The following is an 11,250-nucleotide window of genomic DNA, read 5'->3' on the forward strand; positions in this document are numbered from 1 at the left end:
TCATTTTTTCTTCACCTCTTCTTATAAAAATTCAGTTCACGGACACATCCGATTCCTTAGAGACGGTTGAATTTTCAATTATCTTAGATTTCTAAAGGGCATCAATCATTCTTTGACTGAAAGAAGGGGTAGTCCAAAAATTGGCACTAAAATTACAATCAAGCAACATACTTTCTTCTTTAAATTTCTCTTTCTCTCTCTCTCTCGATTAAGTGGTAAAACCGTAGCAATGTATATCTTGGAGATTCCAGTGTTACACAAGAAGAGCTCTTTAGGTTTTGCTTCTTTTTGTACCATTTAATCTGATAGGCCTACCACCTTGACCAGCGATACTTTCTTAGGCCTGAATATAAATTTCCATCGAAAATAGTACTGGTATTTGTAAAAAGATGTGTAATAATACCAAGATGAACTGATGATTTAATGACAAGTCGTATAGCTTGTACATCTTGTAATTGATCCACCTATTCACCTTCCCTTCAAAAATATATTCAGTCACATGTATAACACTATCAATACTATTTACATGAATAATGCCATACTTACTTGTATAAATGACTGCGAGGGTGATAGCGACAAGTATGATGACAGTGACGATGATGATGACGACTAGCAAAGGCCATCGTTTACATCTCTTCTTCGATTTCTTCGTCTCCACTCTGTACTCTTCCGTTGCGCTGAAATGGAGAGAACCAGCGAGAGAGAGAGAGAGAAAAAAAGAAAGAAAGAGAGAGGGAAATGAGAGAGAGGAGGGATTGGAGATATATACGTATTGCTCTTACGATAAACGTAATGGATGGAGTCTGTAGACACGATATAACGAAAATGATGATGCTCGATGTTTTCTTTTCCATAAAAAGCATGCATGTAAACTATACTTATACTTGGAAGTAAAGCGGTGTATTCATGGGATTGGAACACGAGCTTCAAGTTTCTACTTTGCTTTGAGCCAGCAACTTTGATACGGATAGATTCCAAAGTTGCGGACAAATAAGTTTAATGCATTTCATTAACGGCCTATCAAAATTTAACAAACAATTGATTTCGTAGAAAGAACTTTACACAAAACTAAAAAGCAATGTTTACATATAGGAATGAGTACAGATAAAACACAGTTTGTGGGTTTCCCATATACCCCCATTTCTAGGTGCGGTGCATATGATATTTAAACAGATTGCGTAAATATACTTTCAGTTGGCTTAGTTCGAATGATCGGGTCATCGCGTCCGGTCGGGTGGTCGCGCTACACGACCTTTCGTGAAACGAAAACGGAAGATCATGCTTTCGTAGATGTGTCGTATATAGGGTTTTCACAGAGTGTCAGGTAAATTGGACTAGACCACTTGTAGATAAGAGGGGTTTATTTTACTACCTTAACCCCCGACATTTCGTTAATAAAAGGTCATGTATGTTTTCACAAAAGGTCGGGTAACTCAACCACCCGACCCGACGCGATGACCCGATGAATCGAAGTAAGCCCTTTCAGTTTGATCATTCAAAAACTACACAATGCACATGGATTCTTATGTACTACCATAGAGCTATAATATAGCTCCATGGTACTACATAATCAACGTTTCCCAATTATTTTTTCCAGAAAGTTTTTTTCTTCTCATTATGTTACTGCATGACCAGTACAAACATGATTTTTGAAACTGATTAATCGTTCACAGTTCACAGTGAGATTTTATTCTCGATAAACGGTGATAGTTCGACAAACTCCTTCATGTGTCACGCTAATTGAGCCCCCGATGTCACAATATTACCATTATGAATACCGACCCATATCTCTGAAATAACCCTGTCACTCAACATGCAGGCAGCAGCATACCGCGGGCCAAGCACCGAAATAGCACTGGTATCATTGTGGGGGGGGGGGGGGCACCGGCTTTACTATATTCAGTAGCATAAAATGTACTTACGAGGTCACCGATTAACGGGTTTACAAATTAATGTAGGACGGAATCCTCTCATCTGTTTCTACTTTCATTTCTCCCACTCTTTATTTCTTCCTTCTTTACTCCAATATTAACAACCCCATTTCCCTCCATTAAAAAAGATCCGCCATTTGATTGGGGGTACGTGTCCCCTGTGCCTCCCCCCCCCCGCAACCGTATCAGAGCATGCACAAAACAATCCTGACTCGCATGGTGATAATTTGATCGCAAAGAATGTTGCCGCGTTCTCATTCAGCCGCCCAGTCTAAAAATTTATATTTATGAATTCAATTCGCATTTACGCTACAATGAGAAATTCCACCCCTTTTCCCGAAAAAGTGCAACCGATGGCATTCAGCTGACTGACTCCCGCAATACACGTTTTGCTAATCCAAAAAGTCAATAAGAATAATTTTTCTTTTCCTAAAATATTCGTCTAAAATTCCTGATGTAGCTTTTCGTAGAGATCGTCTGGTTCATCACGTATTTTAGTTCAAGTCGACCCGTCTGTTTTGCTAATCCAAAAAGTCAATAAGAATAATGTTTCTGTTGCTGAAGTATTCGGATAAAATTTTTGATGCAGCTTTTCGTAGAGATCGTCTGGTTCATCACGCTTTTAGTTTAAGTGAATAGTATCCTGCTGATTCCATCTTATTCTACCTTTAATGTCTCTCATTCAGTATTTCAGGCTCTATAACCGCTGCATTTATCCAGCTGGGTTGTATCTTTACGTTGGGAATTGATGATGATTCGATGTGAGCTAACACGCTACGATTCTTGACACCCCCGATAAACAGAGGCAAATCCAGACCCTTAACAAAGGGGGATGGGGACTCCTAAAAGTCTTTGCCTAGCTAAATAAAAAAGTTTATCAAAATTCGAGAAGCAAATGTGTTTAAGTACTTAAGGTGTAATAGGTTGTTCTTTAAAAACAACAACAATTAACTAAGGAGGTACGTTTCTTATATGCCCCTGGATCCACCAACGCACAAAATATTTCACACTAGCTGCATGGACTGCGAGGTGAGATGAAATTTCATCACCCATACAATGAAAAGGACCAACAAAACATACCAGCATAAGAACAGTCTGCATAGTAACTGCCAATGAACTTAAAGCCCCTTGAGAAGTTCAGAAGCTCCACTCTGATTACAGCACACATAAATACGAAGAAAATCCTTCGAAATGTCCGCTCGCGGTTCAGTTTAGCAAAGGTGAAATAAGGTTGAAGGGAGGTTGACGGGTTAAACCGCGGCAGAAAAAGATGATGGCAAAATACCAAATTGAGCCTTACCTCAGTCAGTACCTTATATTATATGTTCCCCTTTGCGTATATGTACAAGAAAAACTTTTCTCTCTGGAATGCACATTTTTATTCGATTCGTCATAAAGTAAACTACCCCCCCCCCTCCCCATTTCTATCCAATCGACTAACGACCCCACCCCTGTGAATGCTGTGTTTATTAAAAAGACATTTGAACTTTCAAGTGAATCCCTCACCGTCATCTTAATTTGTTTACCTGTTCGTGTACTATTCAGTTCAGTTCAGTTCATTTTATTCAAAACCATACAAAGCATGATATAATCTGTTACATAAAAAAGAGACTGGTAATAGTACATCAATCAACATATTCTAACTTGATTACATCATAAACTGAATGGTTTTAGGACCCCTTTAGAAGCTAAGCTTGTGAGCGGGGCCCTATAACAAAATACATACATTTACAGTAAAAAGAATGTTACGTATGATTATACAATGGATGAAAATACTAAGCTACAGAATATAGAACATACAAATACTCTCACACACACACACACACAGACACCACACACGCACATCACCATACACAGCAAACACACTGACGTGTAGGTCCTTAGTGGTCATAAAAGCATTTCAGAATGAGAAATTACTAAGATGCGAATAAAAACTATGTCAGTCTTTCAAGCAGGTACGTTTTAGATGAACTTCTAAACCTAGAAAGAGTTGTACTATTTTTTATATCATCAGGCAGACTGTTCCATTCTTTAATGCAAGAGATATGGAAAGAGGTCAGAGTGACATTTGTTCTTGCAAAAGGCTGTCGAATAAGACACCTTTGACGTGTATTATAATTATGAATTTGCGAGTTCTGACGGAATAAATCTTTTAACGTACATTCATGAGGCATAGACTTAAGATTAAACATAAACAATATGCAATTGAACGACACAAGTCCACTTAGTGGTAACGTTCTTAGTCGAAGGAACAATGGAGAACTTGGATGTCTATAATAAGAATTAGTAATAAGCCGTATTGCTTTCTTCTGCCATACTCTCAACTTATCAAGATATGACTTAAAGGTGTTTCCCCAAGCAACATTACAATATGTCAAATAAGGAAGAATAATACTATTATATAATGTTATCAGCACTCTTTCAGGTAAAATAAATTTTAATCTAAAAATGACACCTACACTACGGGACAACTTTGTGCATACAGCATCTAAATGATTTCTCCAAGATAAATGCTCATCCATGGTTAGCCCTAAGAACTGAACATTTTCACTATTAGCTTCAGTGGTCCAACAACTTTGGGTGTAGGCATCGAATGGTCGGTTGTGCTTTGACAACTTTAAAGAGGGACGGTTATATCTGTCTATTCTACTCTCGTCATTCCCCGTTCACTCTCTTTTCGATTTGCTCAATTTGATTTCTATCTCATCTTATCTTCCTCTCTGTTGCTTTCCATTCGTTTCTGTCTCTTTGCTACTTACTCACCTGCTCTTTCTCTTTCTATATAATCTGCCATTTACACTTTTACAATCTCACTCCCTCCTTCCCCCTCTCCCTCTCTCTCCCTCCCCTTCCTCTCTTTTTCTTTCTCTCTCACTCTCTCTCTCTCCCTCAGCATGTCCTTCTATCCATATTTCTATGATATCTGTGACATTCTCTGAATCATTCTACCTCCCCTCTCCATTTTCCTCGAGCATTAAGATCAATAGAACGTGTTAAATATAAAGGCAATATCATACTAGGGCTCCGCGTGTGAGAAAGTCATAAAATCAATTGGAGCAGAACGTCATCGAAATTGCAACAGTGATACATTCCTTTAAAATCATGTATAATATCAAATTGTGCAAATGCCTGTGCCATACCTTGCATTGTTTAGTTGTGTTGTATATGGCTACCATAACTTCTGTTGAGTTTGAAAAGCTACCTAATCCTCTCTTGATTGAGTTCTTCATATCGGTTTGATCTTGAGCCGTCTCCCACAAAGCATTGGAAGGTCCACAATCAACAAAACAAAAAGACATTCAATACGGGTAATTTGATTAGCCCCGCGGTGGAATAAATATTTGACCAAAAATGATTTCGTCAAAGGCTTCAAACAACGAGATGAAATTATATCGAAATATATACGTACCCCACCACTTTTAGAAACCAAAAATGCAAACGTTAAATTCAGTCCAATAACAATTGGGGTAATTTACCCGTTCAGTAGGCATATCAATATTTGATTTGACTTGATAAGATAAATTGTCTAACTTTTTTTAGAGTGAAGTACTGTGTTGCTGTTACATATATTAAACATTACCCCCTTATTTTGGTCTTTGATACATTTCGGCGTTTCGTAACCGTGTGAATCAAACCTGAGCGTAGTTCTTTTTCTTTTCTGTCCGTTGGGTGTGAAAGGGAGTTGGTCTAAATGGTCGGCTCTCTGGATTTCTCGAATGGTATCAGGGGAGATAATTATGAGAGGCCCCGCACACCGTACAACCCGATTCAAACTAAGTTTTGAACACGAAATGTCGCGATAGGACCATACATTGATTTCCAGTACTGTCAGTGGTATCTAACCGAGGACCTATATGGTAATATGAAAATATACATTAAAAAAATAAACTAGTACCGTTCTACACCTTCCAATATATCCAATTGAAGAAGTCAAAGCGACTACCAGTCGGTGGTCAGTCGTGCGACCGTGTACGATGTCTCTACGAGTGGCAGCCGATCGGGCCTTTTTTCCGACTGGAAGGCTCGCAACAACATGCATTTTTGAAATAATAATTCTTCTTAGATATATTTCCGTATACCACATGGAGCCATGCACGAATACAAAGCATTCACACATTTGAAACTCTGTATCTAATTCTATTGCAATTTCTTTCAAAATGAGGTGCATACGTGTGCATACGTATATTACACACAACAAATTATCTGATTGAGCTACCGCAAACTAAGTTTAATAAATATCAATGTACAATCTCTGAAAACGTCCTTGCAGTTCATAAACGTCTCAATAGATTACCTATTCAAGTGAACATGAACTGAATCGGGACACCTTCTACATGTGCTCGCAACCATTCGCGCAGCGTGGGTTCAGACAATGAGACGACGCCCGTATCTCGATAAGGGGGTGGGGTGGGAAAGGGGGGGGCGGTAGTGGTCTTACTCGATTGATAACGTGCACACTTACAAGGCCATTGTTAGAGGTTTGGCGAAAAAAAGGGGGGATGTAGTGTCTTCTTTTCACGTTTCTTTTCCAATCTGACTTGATACGACTCCCCCCCCCTCCCCCTCACCATTTGAAACAGGGGAAAGTGCCCCCTGACCAACCCCTATATATATGCGCAACTGTTCAAAGCTTTCCACAGTCAACAGAGTTTCACGGCTGGTCGTGACTTTAGCGGGGACGAGACCAAAACATGGGGCTCACAATGTGTTATGATGAGGACGTCGTACGGAAGACGTTGTATCAAAATGTACATCCTGTATGCCTTTAGACTGCGACATAAAATCAGCTCTGACATTTACAGAAAAAAAAGTCGATAACTCCATTGATTTATGACTAGAGCAAGCCACGCGTGAGCTGTTAAATCAAGTGGGTTATTTTTTAATCGAAAAACGGCTGTTCATTCAAACACCTCCCCAACGTCTAGCAACACTGCATCTAAATGTACATCCCAATGCAGCCTGTATGGGAAATGCATGATTCCTTGCTACTGTGTATGTTTAAAGATAAGCTTGAGTTCTGGTAAACAAAGAGAAAATAAATTCTCACAAAATCCAACAAACCTTACACTAAATGTTCAAGAATTACAAATAAATGACATCCGCCGAACGATGTTGGTTAACATGTATAAGGCCTTATACCAGGGATTTACGAGGAATCATTAAATGAACTATGATTTTAGATTTTTAAGCTAACGCCTCATAACTCGATCGAGTTATGAGGCATAAGCTTAAAACCTAAAACCCTTTTTCAAATGTATTTGCCAGAACATTGTACAGTTCATTGACACTGTTATGAAACTGATCCTAACATTTAAAACAAATTCCTTGACGAAACCATGGTTCATTTCATGATTCCTCATAAATCCTTGTCCTTCCAGTAACCGCTGAGGGAAGCGATGGTGAATTCCAGGTAATCATTTGTATGATCGATTTCGGTCAGATTAAAGAAGTCTATCCTAACATTAAATTGGTTTTAAGAGAAGTAGAAAAATGAGAGTAACTTGTCAGTGGAAGTTTAAGCAAAATCCGATTAAAAATAAGAAAGTTAAACATATTTTGTTGAAGTTGCGATCAATCAAACACAAATTGGCAAATCTGTGACGTATCTTGTGAGCTTCCCTCCCGTTTGATCTGCAATGATTTAACAAAAATATATAGAAACGTTTATTTTCCCTGAAGAAAATTTCCAGACATACAGGCACCCTAAATATGATTGTTGCAAACTAGTTTTTTTTGTATAAAACAAATCTATTCCGTCTTCAATAACTAAGAAAATGAAAGTGTATGCAATTTCTGTACAGAGCAAATGGGAAGGGAGCTCGCAATATACGTCACAGAGTTGCCAATTTGTGTTTGATTGATCGCAACTTCAAAAAAATATATAACTTTCTTCGTAACTTCAAATATTCATAACTTTCTCCCTTTATTAAAACCAACTTGATATCATGGTTGACTTCCCCTTTGATAGTTATGTTTTATGAACCACGAACATTTCTCATCATATTAAGAAAAATTGCGGAAGCATGACATTTCTGAGAAAGACTTGATGACGGATATTCAAGATCGAAACTCAGATGTGAAACATTAATTTGGAGTCTATGGAAAAATGGTAATTCTATCACCACTCGCGGAGTACAGTTATTGAGTCGTTTACACCGAGATAGGGGATTAAGGAAAGAGGATAATTATTTCATTACTCGCATTTACATCAATACAAATATTATACTTGAAGTTTCTGCTGACTACAAGTGTTATGGTTTATCGAGAATAAACAAATAACATGCGGAGAGCACATGAAAATATAAATCTTCAATTTGGTGGGTGGTAACATCTAATTAGTCGGTATACTAAAGCTTTTTATCTCCTATCATATTCATTTACGTGAAGTTTCTTTCTCTCCTCCCCCTCTTTCTCAGAGAGAGAGAGAGACGCACACCCCACGCACGTGCATGCCAACATTTATTTAGTCTCTTTTTATCTCTCACACTTCCATCTCTATATCTCTCTTTCTTTCTTTTGTTTCTCTCTCATACACACAATCGCACATACACACGCACGTACCCTCTCTCACACACACGCGCCAATTCTATGCCTTTCTATCTCTCCTACACTGCCAGGTCCCAATCTCCTCTCTCTCTCTCTCTCCCCCCCCCCTCCCTCTATTCCCCTCTCACCATCCTTTAGGGTCTTGCCTCTCACGGATTCGCTCTACTCCATTCGGTAGGGAAATGTTCGAGGAAACCTTGGCTATAAAGGTAATTAGTCTTGCAATTAGTGGACTTTGATGAACATAGCTTACGTCAGAATCGGACTGGAATGATCTCACCGACTACATTAATTTTTAGAGAAGTCCGGCATGTTATTATTTCCTTTTTTTCGATTCGATTGGTTGGATTGAGGCCTTCAAAATTACTCTTTGATGGAGAAGAAGTACGTGACTGTATTTCGCCATGCCTACTGGAGAGTGAAAGCCGAAGAAAGTATGCAATAAAGATAATACCGGTATTAACAGATCCAGGATGAAGGGTCCCTGGGAGAGGGCGTACCACCGGCGCAACCCGTTATGGTCGTCAAATACTGTACTTAAATATTGTGCCCCTCGATAAAACAAAGCGTATACGGACATCAACCCCTAGACATCCACCCCGGATAACCACCCCAGTCAACTACCCCCCGGGACAACTACCCCCAAACACTACACCCTAGGACAACTAACCCCTAGGACAACTACCCCTAGGAAAGTTGTCCGGTGGTAGTTGTCTTTGAGGATGGTTGTCGTTGGGATTAGTTGCCTGGGAATAGTTGTCCGGGGGTAGTCGTCCGGGGGTAGTTGTCAGGGGGGTAGTTGTCCGGGGGTAGTTGTCCGGAAGTAGTTGTCTGGGGGGTATCTATCCGGGGGGAGTTGTCCGGGAGATAGACCCTCTAGAGGTGGTTGCCCTAGGGGGTAGTTTGTCCTAGGGGGTAGGTGTCCTAGATGCACCCCCACCCCCCCCCCTCACCCCCTCAAAAAAAAAAAAAAAACACACACACCCACCCACACACACAAGCACCCACACACAAAAAAGAAGAAAAAAGGAACAAGAAATCGCAGTTTGTGTCTCTCCCCCGCTAGAGAATCTTGGACCCGTCACTGATACTGACTAAATAACTTAGTTCAAGCATGACAACCACAAGTCTATCCCATCTTGCTACAAGCCCTCCACACTCCCACCCACACACACTCACGCACGGGCACACACACGCTATACCTCACCCACAATAATAATAAATACACATTAGAAATGTGCACAGTAAGAATACCGCAGTTACATCATAACCTTGATGGAATAATGAATATTCATTATTTCCATCAAGAAGGTATCCATCAAAAACCTTTATTGATGGGAACTCTTTTTTTGCAGAACTTAAAGAGTATTCCATTGGCATGACCTTTGGATGAATATTGAAAAGGCTAACTGAAAAAACACATTCATAGACACGTTCTAACGTTATTTCTAAAATCGTCTGCTCAAAGCTAGAACGGTACAAACCAATTTAATTTAACACAATACGGAGATAACACCCTTCTGACTGTCAACTAACGTACCACTTCTTCTGATAATAACTTAATGATATACAGGGTCAAAATAAAATGTCTAGAATTGATTTGATTCCAGCAATACTTTGATCTTTTCAGTGCACAAAAGGTCATTCAATATACTGCGTGAAATCGGATTAAGCACGACAGACTTACCAGTGATTGTATTCCTTCATGGTGGTTGGCCTCTCAAATAAATTAAATCTGCTTGACTTTATCCTAGAGGGCTAAATCCTAATGGCACGACGATGACAAGAAGGGGGAAGAGAAAAAACACCCGGAAAAAACCTCGCTCTTATTTATTGTCCGGGCCGAGGGAAAAAAAATCCAGATTGCCAAATAACGCTCTTGGTTTTTACGAACAGGGAGCGGTGTCCGCTCAGTTGTGTAGCTCACAGACAAATGACGAGCGCTAGAAATCAAACACCATATTTATGTCCAAAGGGAAATATAAGGCCTTTCTTTTTTCTCTGATGCCCACCTACCTTTCTCTCTGTCTCTCTCTCTCTCTCTCTCTCTCTCCACCCCTTTCTGCCTCTGTCTCTACACACACACATATCTTACTCTCTTTCTCTGTCTCTGTCTCTCTCTCTCTCTGCCCACACTCGATATATTTTCTGTTTATCTTCCGTTACGGCTCTGAGCTTTTCATATAAATTATGTATTAGCATAACATTGTCTATGATTACATCTACCAATCATACTGCTGTAAGCTTTGTGGATAAATATTTCTTGGTAATCAAAAAGTCATCTTGCGAAGGGAGCTATACAAATGTTAAAAAGACCAATTATCGTTTGTACCACTCATAATATTTCCTGATATCAGGATTATTGTCGAAATGATTTCCTACTTCTGTATAAGACAAGAGAGAGAGAGAGAGAGAGAGAGAGAGAGAGAGAGAGAGAGAGAGATGGGGAAAAGGGAGGGGGGGTGTAGAGTGTTAATCTCAAAGCCATAAGTCTGTATCGTGAGCCCCATGTATCTGTCCGCGCTACTGCTAGTGTTTAAGCTACCTGAAATGAAATTAAAAAAAAGCGACATCGACCGATATGCCTGACGGATTGAGCCGAAGACTTCAATTGAAATATCACTTCCTTGGTGATCACCATTCCATTCTGCTTATAATACAATGCCCCAGCCACACCGACGAGACCACAATGAGACCGAGAACTTACTGAGCAAATATATATGTACCACAGTCACACCTTCTAACCGGTTCCACACCGATTCCAAACCGACCG

General features: G+C 39.6%; 1 protein-coding gene across 1 annotated transcript in view; it reads right to left on the reverse strand.

Moving 5' to 3' along the window:
- LOC100893967 (atrial natriuretic peptide-converting enzyme) overlaps positions 1-10,381 on the reverse strand; it is a 37,544-nt gene extending 27,163 nt beyond the window's left edge. The window contains exons 1-2 of the mRNA XM_003725066.3: positions 10,165-10,381; positions 547-677 (exon numbers count right to left, since the gene is read on the reverse strand). Coding sequence (XP_003725114.3) covers positions 547-677; positions 10,165-10,184 — 151 coding nt within the window. The 5' untranslated portion in view covers positions 10,185-10,381. The remainder of the gene's footprint in view (positions 1-546; positions 678-10,164) is intronic.
- Positions 10,382-11,250: the final 869 nt, after the last annotated feature.

This window comes from Strongylocentrotus purpuratus, unplaced genomic scaffold, assembly GCF_000002235.5.
Source record: "Strongylocentrotus purpuratus isolate Spur 01 unplaced genomic scaffold, Spur_5.0 spur5_scaffold_7, whole genome shotgun sequence".
Lineage (NCBI taxonomy): Eukaryota > Metazoa > Echinodermata > Echinoidea > Camarodonta > Strongylocentrotidae > Strongylocentrotus > Strongylocentrotus purpuratus.